Source organism: Protopterus annectens, chromosome 9.part0 (assembly GCF_019279795.1).
Source record: "Protopterus annectens isolate FY-2018-M chromosome 9.part0, PAN1.0, whole genome shotgun sequence".
NCBI lineage: Eukaryota > Metazoa > Chordata > Ceratodontiformes > Protopteridae > Protopterus > Protopterus annectens.
The window spans coordinates 1,389,339,739-1,389,359,928 of record NC_056743.1 but is presented as its reverse complement, the minus strand read 5'-3'; the positions used below and the strand labels follow the sequence as shown (position 1 = coordinate 1,389,359,928).

Sequence of the window (20,190 nt, the reverse complement as noted above, 5' to 3'; positions counted from 1 at the left end):
AATTTTCTGAAAACTTTAATGAAATAAAACAATCAAAAAACAACCAAAATATTTGTTTTTGCGGGGGAGGGGTGCTGTGCCTCCACACTCCAGTAAATTATATATACCAACTCTGAGACTGCATCACAGTATAGACAAGAGCAAATTCCACAATCCTCACTGTACCATGATCTTCATACCAATGCTTTGAGTTTTCGGAAAATCGAACATATGGTCTTGACCATATGAACTTTGAGCTCCCAAAAACTCAATAATCTGACATAAACCCATTACATTAGTGCTGCATTGACTTGCTCAGATCCCCTCAGTGTGAGTCACAGTTGCTCATGCATGGTATCTTGAGTTGACATTTGCACATTTCATTGCACACTTTTCAGATGAGTAAGCCCATAAGTGCGTACATGAGAGCAAGGTGTGTGTGGTCTAAAGTAAATTTATACCTTGGAAAAGGAGAAATACAGTAGTAATATTCCCTGTCAATCATCTCTCTTCTTGTAGTTGCTGTGAATATATTAAGGTAATGGGATGATCACCTTATCCTCTACACACTGGGTAAAATAATATGTTATTAGCATCACATGAGTTTGTGAAATGATAAGCTCTGACACCTAAAAAATAACTACATATGTACTCTAGCTGTCATTTACAAGCTCTTGGGTGAGCTCAGGTGGGTTTGAACAGTTATAGTGAATCCTTCAATTTGAATTCATCATTCACTTCTTGTTTAGCTGTGGCTAAAATGTTCTTTTTCACATGAGGTTTTGAAAAGAAGAACTATTTATTGGAAAGGTGCACCTCAGGAGTAGAGAGAAGTCTTACAACATGTTTGCAGGTGCAAAATGTGTGACTGTTAGTTGTGTATTCAACCACATCTTACAAATTATGACTCCACTGGTCATGACATTAAATTGCATTATTATGATAAACCATCACTATTTGGGTTTATGTTCGCTCCCAAAAACAATAAAACATGGATGGCTAAATCTTGAATGGAAAAGATTGGAATAAAAAAGCAGTGAACAAGGGCATCATCTAAAAGAAATCCTTTGAAAGGCCATAGTCGGGCAACATTGCAAACAAAACTAACCAAGGTAGGGGCTGTACCTCCCCACCCCTTTAATATATATACCAACTCTGAGATCGCACTACAGTGGGGAACAGGGAAAATTTAAAAGGTTTCCCTTTACTAACAGTATGTACGCATTACGTCCTGGTTGTTGTCCAACTATGGCCATTCAGTGAATTTATTTCCATTGATGTCCTTGATTGCTGCTTTTTTGTTTCGCTCATTTCCATTCGAGGTTTAGCCGTTCCCCTTTTATTGTTTTCGGTAGCCAAACATGGACCCTCAACATTTATCTTCATGCATTTTAAGATGTGCTGTAACTTTTGTGTTCTTAAAAAGTTAAAAACACCATAATTCCAGCTGGTAATTACAACTTTATGTGGGTGATTATGAGACTTACCAATCCCAGTATATGTATTAGGATTACAGTAACAGTTTGATGCTCTTCCAGAACCCTGGCATAGTTCATCCTTGGCACAAGCTGGTAAGCACACTGCACAACAAAAGGTATATAACATAGATAATGATAATTAGAAAAATATTTTATCCATAATATTACATATCCTTTCAAACTGGCCTACTTATGCAGAGCATAAAGAAGTGGGATTAGCATTTCAGTAAAGCACAATGCAGAATAAAACAATATGTGCCACATCTCAGAACTGGTTTACTACTCTAATATAAGCATGGTTGCATTTCAAGTGCAGATCCTAAAATACATTTTTAATGTATATACATATCTGATTTACAATGAAAAATGCAACAATACTTTAATATATAAATATAAAGTGAATACAGTCTGTATTTTGTACTAATTAGTCTATAGGATATATATATATATATATGAAACCCATAACATCTAATTTCATAATATTGAGACCAGAACATCTAAAACCCATAACATCAAATTTCATAACATCTAACACTACAAATCACAAGAAAATAACATCTCCTCTACATATAATGACACCAAACAATCAAACACACTTTTTACTACGTTTCTGCAGGGGGGGAAAGCCCGCCTGCACCCGCCATGTGAGAGGCTCCGCCCCTACAACCCCCCCGTAAATTAAATATACCAACTTCAAGATCGTGCTACAGTGGAAAAAAAGTTAATTTCCTAACCCCACTGCATCAACCCCCCCCCCTGCAAAAATGTAGTAAAAAGTGTGTTTGGTAGTTTGGTGTCATTATATGTTGTTATATGTGGAGCGGATGTTATTTTCATGTGATTTTGTACTATTAGATGTTATGAAATTCGATGTTATGGATTTTAGATATTTTGGGTTTTAGATGTTCTGGTCTCAGTGTTATGAAATTAGATGTTTTATATATATATATATATATATATATATATATATATATATATATATATATATATATATGAAGAGCTGAAATATTCTTGATTTTCAAAGCTAAGAATTGGGCAGTGTGTTATATCATTTATAAATACAGAACATTTTATATGGTTATGAATTTTTTTGAAAAAAAGAAGTTTGGGTAAAGAAAATAAAAGTGTGTGTGTATGTGTGTGTGTGTGTGTGTGTCTATATCTACATTCACTGTACATGTATGGGTTCCCAAATACTGGTGAAGCAGCATTTGTCAGTATCACAAACGAGAGAATCTAAATGGTTGAAAACACTATTAAATTATTACTTATTTGACTGAAGCACATTTAGTAGAATGTGATACAGTTAATTAGTGCTCCGTAATAGACAAATACAGATATGTGGAAATATATGAACATCTTTACCTTGGTAATTATAAACATGGTGACTGACGTTACCCATATATGGTTAGTACTAGTGTGGTTTCCATTTTTGAACTAGCACTGATTTGCTGTGTGCATTTTTTTTCTTTTCTCCATGGTTGTGTTATTTTGGAGTTAGTATATTTTTAAGTAAATGTTGGGGAGGCATTTTCCCCCACATTTGGATGCATGAGGCCAAATACATTTTAAGGTAATATCAATTGCTACAAAATATGGTAGGCAAATTATTATTAAAAAATATGAGTTTTCATTCATGTGTGTTTTCTGTGAATTATTTTCAGTCATCTCTGTTACATATGTACAGACATATACACATGCATATCTACAGGGTTATGGATAATAGATAGAAAAGTAATAATTTTTCTTATAGGGCAAAAATCTTCTAATCCCTATGCAGGGAGCTGTGCCCTCTGTTCTGTTGTACTTGAAGGAATCATTTCTTGTATTATTGTGCCTTGGGGTGGTGCAGAAAATGTTAAGATGTGGATTTTAATTAAATGGTCAAAAAGACATATTTTGAGGGAAGCAACCTTTCTCTGGTCATCTACTCAACACAGGTGTACATGATTGCCCTAATTATCAGTTTCTGAGCTTGCCATGATGCATTTAAGTGTTCATGTAAGCACTTGTTTCATTTGCTATTTTTCATTGTTAAACTGAGTTTACAGGCAATGATCACAGAACCATCAGACTACTGTGTTTTGCAGTCTCTTTCTTAAAAGAACAAAATATGAAATCTCTGTGTGTGATTTACTATAAATGTGGATTTTCAAAACAACTTTACAGTACAATAATTAGTTTGCACTGAGACTAAATACTTTCTTTGTACCATCCTTTAAACCAAGCCAAAATATGTTTTACTTATTGTCAGACAAAACGGCTCTATATTATATAGTCAAAGCTTTAGGTAATCGAGTACCTAAAGCTCAACACCTAAACAGCAAAAGCTAAAAACAGCGAATGGCCACTTCTGCAAATTTTTTCATAGGGAAAAATTTGCTTGGCCATTACTGGGAGTCTGCCCTTTTCTCCACTGTAGAGCGATCTTGGAGTTGGTATATTTAGTTGGGGGGTGTAGGGGACACAGACCCTACATGGGGAGTGGGGGTGATGACCCCCACTCGATTAGGGTTTGAAAGTATTTTTTTTGTCCACCCAAGAAAATTTTTCTCTATGAAAGAAATTGTGGAAGTGGCTGTTCAATGTTTACAACTTTCGCTGTTTAGTTGTCGAGCTTTAGGTATTTGATTACTTAAAGCTTCAACTATATAATATAAATCCAACAAAACATCTTGTGGCATTTATGAAAAACAGTGCCATTTATATCGTTTCTGCTTTTTCTGTATAAAATCAACATTTCTCAAAATATAGCCATTGAAAAGAAGACCCATAATTTCTGCTTGGAAAAATAAAAAATGAAATAATGTTTTACAAATCTGTGTGTTGTGTGTGTGTGTGTGTGTGTGTGTGTGTGTGTGTGTGTGTGTGTGTGTGTGTGTGTGTGTGTGTGTGTGTGTGTGTGTGTGTGTGTGAAAGAGAGTGAATTGATGGCATAAGCATTTCAAAAACAGTAAATATTCTTAGTCTATTGTTGGAGACAATGAACTACATCTTTGTAAAAAGGGAAATAACAGGACTGCAGGTGTGTATGAAGTAATGTTTTTGTAACTTTCAGCAGCACTGACACAGTAATTGTGATTTTTATCATTTCTGTTTTTTAAACTATCATCCTTTCTAATTTATATCAGACAAAGTAATTTGCAAGCTGTTACTCTCCCTTATGCATACTTTGGATGATGAAGTACCATAGAAACAATACTGTAGCACACTACAACACAACACAACTAGGGTAATAAGCCATGCTGTTGTGGTAACAAATAGCTCCTTTCTGCTTGTGGAGTCTTGATATGCTCTCTGCATTCTGGTGAGTTTCTGGGTCTCTCTAAACATGAAATGCTGTAGAATATCAGTAACAGTTTTCTTGTCTTTTCCATTAATATTTTAGAACGTTCCCACAGAAACATGCAATAAATGCTACTAAAGATTCTTGCAGAGGCTATATTGAATTCTGCTTTAAACTAAGCCAGTCAGTATGATTTCAGACAAATTTGCATTTATTTCCTGTGACTTTTAGTAATCATGTAACCTGTTCTGTAATATTTAATAACAATAAAAATCCCATTTGTTAACCAGGTAGGCCCATTAGACTCATAGCCTCTTTTCACGAGTGACTCATGAACAATGTCTGTTTAAGTGACTGGCTCAAAGTCACACAGTAGACAAACAAGGGCTGAGGTTTTCAAACCCTGTACAGCAATAACTACAGCTGTAATCTCTGCTCCGACTGTCTAGACTGCAGCTCTTTGGTTGGAAAAAATGTTTTTCAAAACATTTATTTTGAGATTCCTTATTCTTGTTATTTTGTATATTATTTAAACCCTAGTATTGTATGCTTTGTATAATCAAATACTTAGGACACAGAGAATACCACAATGTAATGTTAATATTAACTCTAGATCAGAGATTTATTACCAAAATCTGTCCTGTGATGTTTTCATCTGCCCTAACACACCAAATAATCTTTACTCAACTAGTTCATTCATGTGTGAACCCACAAAAATAATGGGTGGGACTTACAAAGACAATTGTCTTGCAGGTTTTTATTTTTACCCCATTTATAAGCCTTTCTCTTCTGACTCACATCTATCAGCATGGAAGCATATTTTCTCCATTTTCCCATTCATTACCCCACAGAGATAACTGCAGAGGCAGTTTTGTAAGCCCCAAAGGCAGTGATCCTAATTGTCCAGATGAGTGTATGTTTGTGTATATGTGTGTGTGTGTTTGTGTGCATGTGTTACTATATGGATGTATGCATTTGTATGTGTTTGTGGGTGTGTGTGGGTGTGGTGTGTGTGTGTGTGTGTGTGTGTGTGTGTGTGTGTGTGTGTGTGTGTATGTGTGTGTGTGTGTGGGGGGGGTGCCTGTCAGTATATATGTACTCTGCAAAGGACTGTCATTCCATCCAGAATTGTTCCTTCCTTATACCACCTGTCTACCTATAAAGGCAGTGGCTACCTGTGACTCTGAACTAGGAAATGTAGGTAACAGATAATGGATGAATGGACTGCCTTTCTTTATTAACTCCTCCCTCCTGATACCATGCATAAAATTATTATGCTCTGTTTTCTCTGCATTGTAACTGCTCTCTGACAGATGAGAAGCATCCTGATCCCCTGCTCAAGTGCCCTCAGCTACTCACTTTGCTCTCCAGTCTGAGCTGATCCAGTTAACTGGAAGATCAAGTAATATCCAAGCCACCCCCAGTGCAGGTGTGAGAGGTTGGCATAATGGTCATGGTGTTTATGTTATAGATACAAGGTGCATTGTTTGATTCTCATATGTGATGACTTGCTAAGCTTAAATTGGTCCACAGGGACAGCTAACCTATAAACTTATGACACTTCTTCTATTTCTAAACAAACATCAAGCTCAAAAATTGCATTCATAGAGCTTCTCTGACTCTATTTCATATCTATGTTGACAAAATGCAATATTATTCATATAATTATTTTTTCATATATAATTAACTCATTTTTTTCTTACATTTTGGATCACAGCAGTTGGTGGTAGTGTTAAACTGAAAACCAGGATCACAGCAGTTCTGGATTGCACACGTTGATATATTGTAGCATTTTACTCCATCTCCGACGTAACCAGCATTACACTCGCATGCAAAATCATTCCCTCTTTTACATGAAGCATTAGGATCACAGACGACACAGCTTGGAAGGGCTAAAAGTTAAAATAAATGACACACGTTTTAACCTTATCTTGAAAGAAAGGTTAGCTGTGTAAAAAAAAAAAAAAAAAAAAAAACATGTTTGGAATAAGATGTAAATGCATTTAAAATAATTATTTGAATGTCTATGCTACAAAGGCATTTGTTCTGAATCCTGGTAAACACGTATTAAGTAATGAAATCATACAGATTATAAAACATGTATGAAAGTAAATCACCACTCCATTTTTTATTGAATGTGCTGATGTATTTGACTTTTTTTCCTGTTGAGTAATACCTTACAGAAATTATTTAAGAATGGTTCTGTCTAGAGCCACATCATTACCAGAGACACATTTTAACTAACAATAGTTATTTCAGCAGAACCATGCCAACATAACTTCTGATTGCTGACTAATGGCATTTTAAAAAGTGAAAAAGCTTTAAAAGTTATGGCTTACTATGAACTACTCTGCATTTTTAACAATGTGTCTTAAATGGACATTTAAAATGGTCAAGTATGATATTTTGCTTTCCTGATTTTTTTCTTTCTCCAAAGCCCACAGAAAACCTTTTGTTTTGGACTAAAGCTGTAATAGTTATTGAACTGAAAAAGTAACACCACACAAAATGCTATATACCAGCAAAATAAAAGCGAGAAAACAATGCATTTGCAAGCAATGAATGCATACAATTTGAACAATTTCATTGCACTGGAAAAAAAAGCCTGACACATGCATCCCACTTTCACTACACACATATTCACATGCACACATACAAACAACCATAACAGTCTATAAAGGAAGCATCAAACAAAACTTTCAGTCCCTAATTGCATTGTCATGCAAACAGCTGAAATTAACAAGAAACAAAGCTGAAATACTGAAATGAAAATTAATTTAAACAGGCAGTAATGCAGCAGCCATGGCTAATAAACGTAAATGATACTCAAACTAAAAATCTTGCAAAATGTAAATTCACAGCGTAAGAACTTAGTTTTTAACAAATAGAACCTAGTTTCCTTAAAAGTGCAGTGAGAGAGGAGACATAATGAAAGCAAAATAAAACACATATTCTCTGTTATTTGTATTTGCAAGTTCACTTCAATTCTTAAGGCTGCTTCAGATTTGTCCTCCACTGTTACTAATCTATTAATAGTCTGTAAGTCCAGCTATCACCCTAGTATCCCCAAGCTCACTTACCTGGACCAATATTCCCCCATCAAACTGAGCAGTGCTGTTAAGATACCAATGGTATTCTTCTTTTCTGTTTTTTTTTTTATTCTTTTGCACAGTAAGATCGCTTTTGGAACAGTTTGCAGTAAAACCGTTGCACTAATAGTATTATTAGCATAGTTGGATACTTTATAACAATATGCCATATGCTGTATGATACCATATACTAAGTTCCTTATATTATTAACATCAGATGGTTAGATGCGAAATATAATGTGTCTGAGGCTACCCATTGTGTTTTAATGTCAGGTATTTGGGAACTGTGCTGTACTTAGTCCACAGCATTCAGCTCAGTGAAGTCTCAACTCAAACAAACTCTTGTTGGGGACTCAACCCAATAAAAACCTTTAAAGTCATTGTTTTGGGGGGCAAGCTCGCACAACCAATGAAGCTGTATATACCAATTTCACGATAGCAAAAACATTAAAGAATGGAGAATTCAGATTTCAAAAGGAGTTTTCTTTATCACACACTTAGAAACTGTGTCAGCAGTGATTTACTGTAGGAAACAGTGAATGCGCAGAACAAAGAGTTGAACTCACTTCTTGTTCATTTTATACATGACGAGGTGTGGCAAAGCTATGACATTTATCCAAACTTGTCACCCTGTGCTAATGTGTCCCATCATTAACTATGACATTTATCCAAACTTGTCACCCTGTGCTAATGTGTCCCATCATTATCAAGTGTTTGGGAAAGGAAGATGACGTATCTAAACATTCCCTGTTATATTAATGTCAGAAACACACATACACACACAGATCATATCTGATGCTGAAACCCTTGTGAATTTCACAATGCTAGATACACTGAGGAATGTCTACTATATCAGCTACATGAATTAATCTGAAGCAGAAATGTTGATGCTGTAATCATCAATAATTATTATGCAGTTTATATTAAATAACATTTCATTATACATAGTAACTCAATAGTTTGTAGCAGCAAAGAATCATTAGTCATTGTCTGAGACTTTAATACTAAAGACTTTCACTCCACTATGTTGAGCTCTAATTCACACTCACTTATTGTAGCCCACTCTTTTCTGGTGTGCTAATCTCTGACATTTTTGTGCCTCTGGAAATAATCCATGCTTGTGCTGTATTCTTCTGTCAGCACCAAGAATCTGTATACTGCTTGAGTCCACTTAACTATTAATTCCAAGTTGATATATCTATATCTATAAATATATAGCTTCATATCACTAGTTAAGTACTTAGCAGATAGTAACACAATACTTTTTGCCTTTTATATTCGACCATAAAATGAAATAAAAAAGATGAAAAAATGCTTATTTTACTTACTAGTATTGGAAGCTGAAATAGTAATAAAGAGAAACATTTTGTTAAAAGTTGCTCATTACAGAGTATTCTAAATTAGTTTTACATGTCAACATTTCAAGCATACAATCTATTAAGATAAATCTTTTGAATTCAAGGTGTAGCACAGTGTTTTGTAATCTTAAAGAGCTAAAATAACACTATCTTCAGAAAGCTGGGTACAAAAATATTTATGCATGCCCTCATGCTCACACAAATATTTAGTTACAGAGCTATGTATCATGAGTAAGGCAGTCCTGCTTAGTACCGATACTCAATACACTTGCATAGTCTTAACCAACATTTGTAAAGTGTTTATGAAGAAAATTTATTGCATGAATTAGTCACTTACACTCAGAGCAAGTTTTTTTTAAATCAGGCCTAAGATATAGATACAATCTAAAGCTCAAATCATCTTAGGATAAAAATAGTGACTTGGGGTTATCTAAGAGTGTTACAATTAAACCAGATCTTAAAAGAGCACTGAAACTTCATCTTGAGAAGTGTATGCAGTAAAACATGCAAAACAGTAGTTAAAATGTAGAGTCTATGACCTTTTTAGACCTGATAAAATGATTAAAACCATGTGGTTATAGTTTTGTACAATATTCTTTATTAACAGAATATAACTTTTGAAACTGAAATACATGTAGTCTTCCAATGGAAAAGATGGAATACACCATACATACCAGCCTATGAGCAAGAAATGATAAATTATAAATAATTATGTGAACAAAGCTGAAAACAAAAATTACTAAAAGCAAATACCTCAATAGTTAAGACGGTAAGTGCATAACAGAGGAGGAAGAATGGATAGAACTACTTTTAATCCTCAGCGCAATTTACTCTGTATGATGTTTGAAAATTGCTACTTTTACATTCCTGCTACCTGCACATTGCTGTATGTTATTGTTTTCATTCAGTTGTGTATTAATGTACCATAATATTTTCTGAACTATTCCTTCTCTGTAACTAGGACATAACTGAAAGGAGCCTAGTTTGTCTAGTTTAGTTATGTACTGAAGTCAATAAAAATAATTTAAAAGTGGCTTGATTAGATTATATATATCGCATTCTGATTTGTTTTATTATATCCAGTCATGTCCATGTTTTGTGCTATCTGTTACCTCATCATCCCTTTCAGAGTACTGCTCTTCTTATCAGTACTAGAACATGGCTATAGAGGCAGCTATCTTTAATGTCTTGCTTGGCACCTTCTTGAATAAAACATGTTTTCCATCAAAACAGAGCAAACCTGTGCTAGAGGATGTGAGTAGATACCAGGGTAGCTAACATAAGATGGAGACATCAAGCAAATGTCTGTTTGTGGAAGATTATGTGTGGCATAATATTTCTGAGTTATACAGTAAGTCCACAGGTTCCATCATTTCCTCTTCTCAAGATGCTAGTATGTAGATGATTGTCTGAAAATGATTAGTTTTTACTTCTATGGCTTATATTAACGATGTCGGGAAAGATTATAACAAGAACGTGGAAATAATTCAAAACAATCTACCTCTCAAACTCAAGCCTTCCTCCAACTTCTGAGGGTAGCAATTAAACAAATAAACAACAACAATCAAACTAAGATCAAATGCTAAAGTAATACATTTATATTTTGATCTAAAGTACAACCATTTTTTTGAGAAATTTGACTAAGGAGTCAATGGGATCCCTTTTAGAATATAAAATATTGAAGTCAATTTTTAATATATTTTGAACTCAGTCTTATTATATAAATGTAATATTGATTCAAACATTTGTAAATTTTATAAATAGTCACATGTTTACTAGATGTAGCAATCTGAAGCAATTTACTAAAAATTATAATTGTATTAGTTGCTGATTTCAGATGTGAATGATTTTCTTTAAGTGTATCCTTAGGAATTTTAATTCTTGTCATTAGTTTCTTGTGTAGATAACCAATAAATATTTTCAATAATTAAAAATATGCTGGTAAGTAGTTGCAAATATTCTTCCATACATACATACATACATCTGTGGGTGTCCTCTGAGAAACTTAATCTGATATGGAAACTAGTATGTGATACATGCAAAGTATAAACGTTTCAATTTTTAATTTTTTGTGCAGTAAAAGATGCTGAATTCTTAAATGCTCAGACTTATTATTATGTTATTGTTCAGGTGGTAATATGCTACCAACATTGCCAAAGCATCTGCATTAAAAAAATTAAATGCAAAACGGAAATGGCAGTGCCAGAAAGTGGATTAGATTTCCCTTTATGTTAATGGGCAGCTGTGAAGCTTTATCATTACAGAAATCATTAGAAATGGGAATCTATTGCCCAAGTGGAGCTGTGCTTTGAAATCATTATGCAGTCGGGCATTAAGGACTAGCTAGTGTGTGGTTAAATGTAACCAGCATTGCAGACACACGTGGTATTAAAATAATGGGATGGTTTTTATATAAACATTCCAGATAAACATTTTTTGAAATAGATATTCCTTTAAAATGACAGCTAAACAAAATATAAAAATGCAAGTATTACTTACCAAAGCAATAAGAAAGGCCTGCATACGTGAGGAAAAAAAATCAGTGTTACTAAATTTTACATTTATGGTGTTTCTGAGCAAATGCATACATGATGAAAATGTGATACATTTTAGAGGAGAAAATATTATTCAAATAAACTGCAGAGCACAGTGTGATTACATGTAATAGTAAAAATAATGCACTATACTAAGAAAATATATTAAATTTAAATTTATGTCCTCACTTTGTAAATGGATTTCATACAAGTCAGCAGCAGGGCACTCTATGTCGGTTAATAACTAAACATGATAAATATATTTTGTTTGTCTTATTAGGTTTTCTGGTAGGGCTGGAAGACATATGAACTACATGAGCAATGGAATTATTTTGACAGCTTAGACATTTAGTAAGGAATCAGTAAATTTAAGCTCTTTTCAGGAAAATAATCAGTGATAACACAAAGATGGACACAGCCCATGCTTATTTTTGTACTAGTATCAGAACAAAGTTCACTTTACAGCAATACTCTTATTTAAAAACAGAACATAATTGTTTTTGCCATGAGATATTTACAATGAACAGCAGTATGAGCTTTAGGATAACAGTAGATCAGACTGTAGCAGAATAAAGCACAAAACAATGAAACCAGGGAGTAAATGCTCCTTTCCAACAAACCAGAAGCAAAGTCTAAAAATAAAATGATAGTAGTAAAGGAGCAAACCAAGGCTGAAAGTTGTCAAAAACATATAAATTCCTTGCATACAAGTATTGAATACAAAAACAGTCGAAGCGGAGATAAAAAATCCAATTTATTCATGAACTGGTAAGTGCTTTTACCCCTTCAGGCTTCTTCAGGCCAATAAAACTTAGAGAAAATTATTCTATTTTATATAATGCATGGGCAGGTCCATTCAATCCCATTAAAGCCGTATTCCCATTAAAAAAAATCTGACAGTAAAAGACTGTGATCTAACCTAACCACAATCAAATATACAAATAAAAAATATAGATGCAATTTATAAAAAATTAAATAAGCGATTTATAGCAACAAGCATGCAAACCATAACAAAATATGTTAGGCATAGATGGGCTCCAATTAACACCCAGTAAAAACTGTTTTTGTTTTTACCTACGTCTGTTATTATAAATTGCTTATTTAACTTTTTTATAAATTGCTTATTTAATTTTTTATAAATTGCTTATATATTTTATATTTGTATATTTGATTGTGGTTAGGTTAGATCACAGTCTTTTACTGTCAGATTATTTTTTAATGGGAATACGGCTTTAATGGGATTGAATGGACCTGCCACATGTTTGATTAATTAGTTGTTTAATCAATGCATTATATAAAGTAGAATCATTTTCTTTAAGTTTAATTGGTCTGAGGAAGCCTGAAGGGCTGAAAGCGCTTACCAGTTCATGAATAAATTGGATTTTTTATCTCCGCTTCGACTGCTTTTGTATTCGACACTTGTGTGCAATGAATTTATATGTTTTTGAGAACTTTCAGTCTTGGTTTGCTCCTTTACTACTATAGTTGTATTAGTAGATCAGATTGTACTTGCCTATGATTATGCACCTATTAATTTAACCAAATGAAAAAGCTTTCTATGATTCATGATAATATGTTTTTCAGATGAAAGCTATGCTGTTTATGACTGTACTAAAAATAATTAAAGTATGGTATACTTTACCTGGTACAATGTAGGAGAAAAATAATGTTGCTAAAAACAGGAATTTCATTTTCCCGATCAAGTTTTGATTATGGATTTTATAGGAACTGTTGATAATAAAGATAAAACAATGATTTAGATGGTATTCCGGCTTTCTTCAAGTGACTATGAGACACACTGTGCATAATTATTGTTTCATTTATTTATTCAATTATTTATTAATTTATTTTGGAAAAGTGGTTGTATTTAGATTAACAGTTTGCATTACACATAAATAGTATATATTATGGAAGAGCAATGTTGGGAATAAACTCCTAAGAGTCTATCCATAACATTTTGAAGGCTGTGTTATTATCTTGGTAAGAGTTATAGCACCATTTGTTATTTGTTCTATTACAGGTAACAATTCATCATCTTACCTGTCTGTTCTAACATACAGTACTTAGTATCAAACAGACAAATGAACTTGATTTTGAAAAAAATCTGATTTGTTATTCCTTTTCTGACTCATCTCATACAGTATATCTGCAAAACTTTTTTTCTGAAATAAGGATTCTTAAAATAATTTCTCATCATGTGTGACGATGCCATAATTCTTTTAGAGTTTTTTAAAAAAATGTTCCCTAACAGACTTTCACATTAATGAGTCTCACTGCCATAACCTTATTATTTCATTTTTACCTATGCTGACATTTTCTTTCTTTTTTTTTTTAGGTTGCAAAGAAAGTCATATGACCGTTTTCTGATTAAATATGGCATTTTTTTTCTTATTCATATTTTTGCATTTAAGTCCCCTCTTACTACACTTCATGCATTCCATCATCTATGTCAGTTTTTCTTTAACTTGTTTAAAATATTAGATATTATTATGTACAATGCATTCTTACTTTTGTTATAGGTCTATATTACCTTGTCGAAAGGCATTTTCATTGAACGCCTTTTTATTGACACATAAATAGCAAACTCCCAAAACTCCAAATGACCACTTCACCAATTTGTTTCCCAGGGGGAAAAAATCACTTGGCCAACCAACAACCAAACAAGCTTCCAGACCCTATGAATGGGGGACTTCAGTCTCCACACACCCCTAAGTAAATATACCAACTCTGAGATCACACTACAGTGGAGAAAGGGGCATATTCCTGACAACAGTCAAGCATTTTTCCCCTGGGAAAAAAATTCACTGAAATGGCTGATCGGAGTTTTGAGAGTTTGCTGTTTATGTGTCGACGAAAAGGCATTCGATAAAAATGCTTTTCAACAAGGTAATATAGACCCTTTGTTATTATTCTTTCATGTTTTCTAATGTTAAAGTGATTTAACTTTCAAAACGTCTTCAAATTTATTGTTCCTATTTATCGGGCAGTGTACAGTGAACAACAAGGAAGCTAGACACATCAGTGACTGAATCATTACAGACTTCTGCTTCTTCGATAATATAATACTTCTTATTGAATCAGCCTTAAGCCAAACAAACCAGAAAATTAAATCTGTATTATTTCTTGTCCACATTTCCAAGTAGTAAGAAAATATCAGCTTCATATGCTTTACATTTGGAGTAACAATTTTTGACTCCAATATGTAGCAAGCAACAGAACATAAACAGCTTATCACTTGAGTAGTAAAGCTCAAATAATTATGATATGAACAATTTCATACTCAGCCTACGCAGCTGAAGGATTATGTTAAAGGAAAATGCAGTTTATTTGAAAAACAACAGAGGTGGGGTGGAATGATCAATAAAGATAACAAAACTGATAACAAGGATCAGCAGTCAATGGGGTATTAAAATTGTACTGGGGAGCAATAGTGAGTAATTTTAAAATGTGTATAGTAAGTCAATGACTTTTTATATGGTAAATCATGCGTTGCAGAAATAAAAATTAAAAAAAAAATAATATAGATTGGTTCTTTTCAAGTGTGGGGCTTAATACGGATATCACAGCAAACAGTATAGAGGGCACTGTTAAGAGAATCAGTGTCCTTTCTCCTAATGCTGATACATGCAGAAAGTGTTACAATACTAGGTAAGAGTAAATAGTATGTGAGATAACTGTTGACATTACATGAAAATTAATTTAAAAATCAGGGCTCAGACTCAGGAACATAAAATAGCAGAGGTACTGGCTTTCCTGAGCTGCTAGCATTCATTCATCTTACAACTTGTATGTTCAATGCCTGTGATTAAATATTTTAGTACCATAAATAAATAAAAAAATAAATTATAATATCAATGGTGATATGGCATTATGTTTACTAATAGAAGTACAAGTGCAATAAGCAGGGTAAGGTGATAAGAAACATTTAGGAAACTATAGCATTATAGGGAAAGTTTAATAAGTTCTCCAGAGGAGGTTTATGTAATAAATTAGTTCTGCTAGAGATGGCAGTATATGTTTATCATCGCTCATTCTCCAAGGTGCAACAACCTTAGAGTAAGGATAATAAAGAAATGAGGTGCGGAGAGTAAAGCCCCCATGAGTTAGGTGAATGAGGCTTAACCATAACAAAGAATGCCTTGATTCAGCATATGTAACATTGGGCTATAAACTAAACTGTACAGGCTCAAATATGTATGTACAGTATGTTTGTGCATTAGAGTTGTCAGTTTCAGGGACTTACTACCAGGGAATTGTGATTTGAACATTTTGATGTTCAGCTCATGTGGCCTATTTAATTCCTTTTTGTAAGTCTGCCTTACAGAACTAACCCTTCATACTTCAGTTTCGATTCAGTATTAATATCAAAAACATATATGGTATGGCAGCTGGAACAAGCAACCAATATTAGTTACTACAATAAAATCCATCAAGTACATGGAACCATACAAATATATTAAACACTAATTAGTTGTCAAAATAAGTTAAAATACATATGTGGTTACTGATTCTCTTTTGCTTCTTTTTTATCTTTTCTTTCTTTGCTTCCTTCATTGTTTCTGTCTTTCATTTTTTCTTCTTTGTTCATTGTTATAACTATGTTTACATTTTTTTCAAATATGTAATCAGTTGCTATTACATTATATCCCTTTTTAAGCAAGGTTTATTACTAAGTGAAATAATCCATCTATTATCAAAATATCTTTATTTGCTCTCAGTATAGACATTATATGGTATCTGGTTTGAGCCTCAGTTTTACCATTGATCTTTGTCTAGTCCTCATCCTTTATTATACCATCATGAAAGCAAAGAAGAGGTCTAAGCTATGATGAGACAACTTTCTTAAGCTTCACATTTTCATATTTGTATGTATTCTTTCAGGGACAATAACAATTACATATTTTTACTTTACCCTACAAGTTCCCCCTTAAAAAAACACACACACAACCACCCACACTCACGCACGCACGCACGTACACACAAACACACACATGCATGCACACACACACACACACACACACACACACACACACACACACACACACACACACACACACACACACACACACACACACACAAACACACACTTTTACTTTGTTTACTAATGCATCTAGTATATTTCAAAGCTATCTCTTTTTATGCTTGTTTACAGCCAGTCTTCAGTCCTGCCATTTTGCACTATTAACATTTAGGCTGTGCTTGTACAGTGCTAATATTTGAGGTGAATGTTGCATGATGTGACTCACAAGTAAGATGACATGTTTCAGCATTTTTTTGAATCCCCCGCACCTTTGCTGCAGGTAGTAATTAGTGCTGCATCGTGCACTATCTTTCTATCAATTCCACTTTCAGAGTTAGAAAACACAATCCTTTGTCCTCCAGTAAACATTATGGTTGCTTTTTTTTCTTGCTTTAGTCTATTTTATCATCTCTGTAACTGATTCCTGACTGTAGCTTTTTGAATTTCCTCTTCATTGCTAACATCACTTTCACTATCTTCATGCAGGGTTATTTATTTAAGACTTGTTTGCAAGTTTGCATCTTTGTTTCCAGTTTAGATTTCTGATCTTCTCCTTTTGCAACTTAGTACATGCTTCTTCTTCTTTATTTTTGTTTATCCTCACTCTTATTTTAACATTGCATTTGTAATGTTCTTCTACAAGATTTACTCAGATTGTTATCTTGAGTTTTCTGTCATCCAAGGCATTACAATCAGTAATGTCCTAACAGTCATGCTATCCATCTCCCTAGGATGAGGTCAGCCACAAAGGCTTTATTTTGTCTAATGAAATAATTTCACAATACACCTGTCAGTGCTTACATATGACATACCTTTATATAAGGAATGCTTATCATTAATACTATTAGCATTAAATCAACTTCCCTTTTTACAGTCACATCTAGTGTACTAGATCAAGACCATAAATATTTTTTCTATTTTACGCAAGTCATATCTTTTTGTCCATAATACTGTCATAATGGGTTTAGGGGGTACTCAGAAATTTCTAAACATTTGTTGCAGCATTGCCTTTTAAGTTCTTGTTATATTATAAAATAAGCCCAAAAGCTTATCTATGATACACATCTTTCTTTTCCTCACAATCAGTAAGCAACTCTACTAGGTTCAGGTTTGTCTTGAAACCCAATCATTTTTATATCTCCACATGCTGTTATGTCACAGATTTGCATTCCCAAAGGTTACATTTCATTCTACTATAAAATTATGAAGTAACATGGCGTTTTCCAAATGTTGCAATCTCATTTTAAAGCCCCATGGCCCCTGTGTTGAACTGAGCCCCTGCTTTCTCTGATTCATTTTATCAGCTATGAGGTCAATTGCAATTTTTGAAAAGGGAAGTTTAGCAGTGACAATCACCTTCATAAAATCTAAAGTGTAACATAGTACCAATCTAACATTCATAAACATACAATATGTGAGTTCTGTAATTAGCAATTACAACAGATACACCTAAAATTACAATACTTGACATAAAGTTAAACATTTAAAAATGCAGCCACTTATAATAGACCAACATCTCATGGAAAATTGTACTCACACAATGCATTTAGAAACATTGCATGTATAGAGACCCTATATGTCTAGACACAGATCAAATCCTGCCTTCTAATTGGCTATTTTCAATCATTGTTTTCTTTTAGTATCATTCACAGGCACGGATGCTACCTTTACACAACAGGCAAAATGTTTGCATTTGTTTCATATACAAAATGTACATAAAAATGAAAAAAAAAATGCAATGCTCTCCATGACTTTTACTTTCTAACTATTCTTAAACAAATGTTTAAAAAAAGTAATTACAATGTTTTTATAGCTGTTAATTTACTTTCTCTTGTAAATCTTGTAGTACATTTTCTCTTATCTGATAGATTTATTCTATAGCTAAGACATTTACTAGATGTTCTTACTGATAGTGGTCTTAGCGTATCAAAGAAATCAGTGTACTCTAATATTTGAAAATGTTTGCATTTGTTAACATGGTACAGTTCTGCTTAAAATATGAAGCAAACATTCAGAACAAAACCAAAAGTCAAGGCTTTTTAGAGCAAACAAATGAAGATCTATTATATAGGCAAATATATCTCCAAACCACTTAGCTGTAAAACTGTAAAATCCATAGCTGAATACTCACTTGAATATCATATGAACAGATAATATATGTTACCAGCCCTCACTGCAAGCATACACGATGCATAAACTACATGTGGTATTAAACTACTACATGTTATGTTTCAACAGCTACACTCACTCAGTTCTCCTCATTGTGTGGGTATCGAACTAGACAGAGTAGATATCTAACACCAAATTCTCTATAAATTAAGTATTAACTAAATGCATCAAATACAGTATTTTTCCTTACTAGTGCCAGGTTTCCACCTGCATAATGTTAACTGGGAAGGACAGCATAGTTCAGTTCCATACCATCCGGCATCTTAGAAGTTTTACTCCTGTGGTACTGGTATCATCATGAGTCCGATAATCTGATACTGTATAACACTTGCTGTCTTGAATTTTATTTTTGCTTTGGTCACTTGTCATCTACATTACCCCTTAGTTCAGACTTATAGAAAACAGATATTGACCAGCATTGCCTCATTAGTTCCCAGTGTTAGAACTATCATAATCCTGTATAATAATATTACTATATTTGTTGTGAGTGCAGCATGCCATACTTCCAAGGATTTCCTTCCGAAAACATATTTCAATTTGCACATTTTTCATTATTCTTTGGTTTATCTAAGATTATCTGTTTGGTCTTAAAACATTTCCTATGTTTTTCAAATGCTCCTGATTGAATGCAAACATTTTATTTAATAATTTGTGTTGGGAATTTTGGGAACACCAACTGTATCTACTTACACAGCTAGTTTCTCACAGACTTTAAAAAGTTCTTAAAACGCCTAAGGCATGCACTTACTTAGTGAACCATGCTGCTGGGCGTGACACATGAGGACATCCTATCATGTAACCTTTGCATTCTTTGTCCTCTGCTTCTGTTGGTGCATAAATTACAGTCTTTGAATTTATGCAGCTACAGATTCAGGGCATAGCACTTAATTAAATATCTAAATGTAAAAATATGTTAGACATGCTATAGCATTTACACATAACTTAATATTAAGCATTTTTTCTAAGTAAACAATAACAAGTAGCATTGCTGTTCCTACTGTTTTGTTGCTATAGAATAATAATTATAAAACTAGTTATATACTCTCTTATATTAAGTGGGCAGTAGCAAATATATGAACATCAGACAGAAATGTAAATATAATATTGCTTTAAGTTTCACTAGATGTTATATAGAAACTGAAGAAAGCTGTCTTACCTTTCAGTGGTGCTCACAGACTGAGGCAGTGATCATTTCTCTGTGTTTTATAGAAAACAGTGCAATGATGTAATAAGTAATTTTCAAAAGGGAGTGGAAGGTTGTCTGAGGCTATTTTAAG

At 33.4% G+C, this 20,190-nt stretch overlaps 1 protein-coding gene across 1 annotated transcript in view; it reads right to left on the bottom strand.

Annotated features, from left to right (window-relative positions):
* The window catches only part of LOC122812084 (uromodulin-like), a 42,303-nt gene extending 22,570 nt beyond the window's left edge, over positions 1–19,733 (bottom strand). The window contains exons 1-6 of the mRNA XM_044084353.1: positions 19,662–19,733; positions 13,367–13,452; positions 11,690–11,707; positions 9,161–9,172; positions 6,447–6,635; positions 1,467–1,559 (exon numbers count right to left, since the gene is read on the bottom strand). Coding sequence (XP_043940288.1) covers positions 1,467–1,559; positions 6,447–6,635; positions 9,161–9,172; positions 11,690–11,707; positions 13,367–13,452; positions 19,662–19,708 — 445 coding nt within the window. The 5' untranslated portion in view covers positions 19,709–19,733. The remainder of the gene's footprint in view (positions 1–1,466; positions 1,560–6,446; positions 6,636–9,160; positions 9,173–11,689; positions 11,708–13,366; positions 13,453–19,661) is intronic.
* Positions 19,734–20,190: the final 457 nt, after the last annotated feature.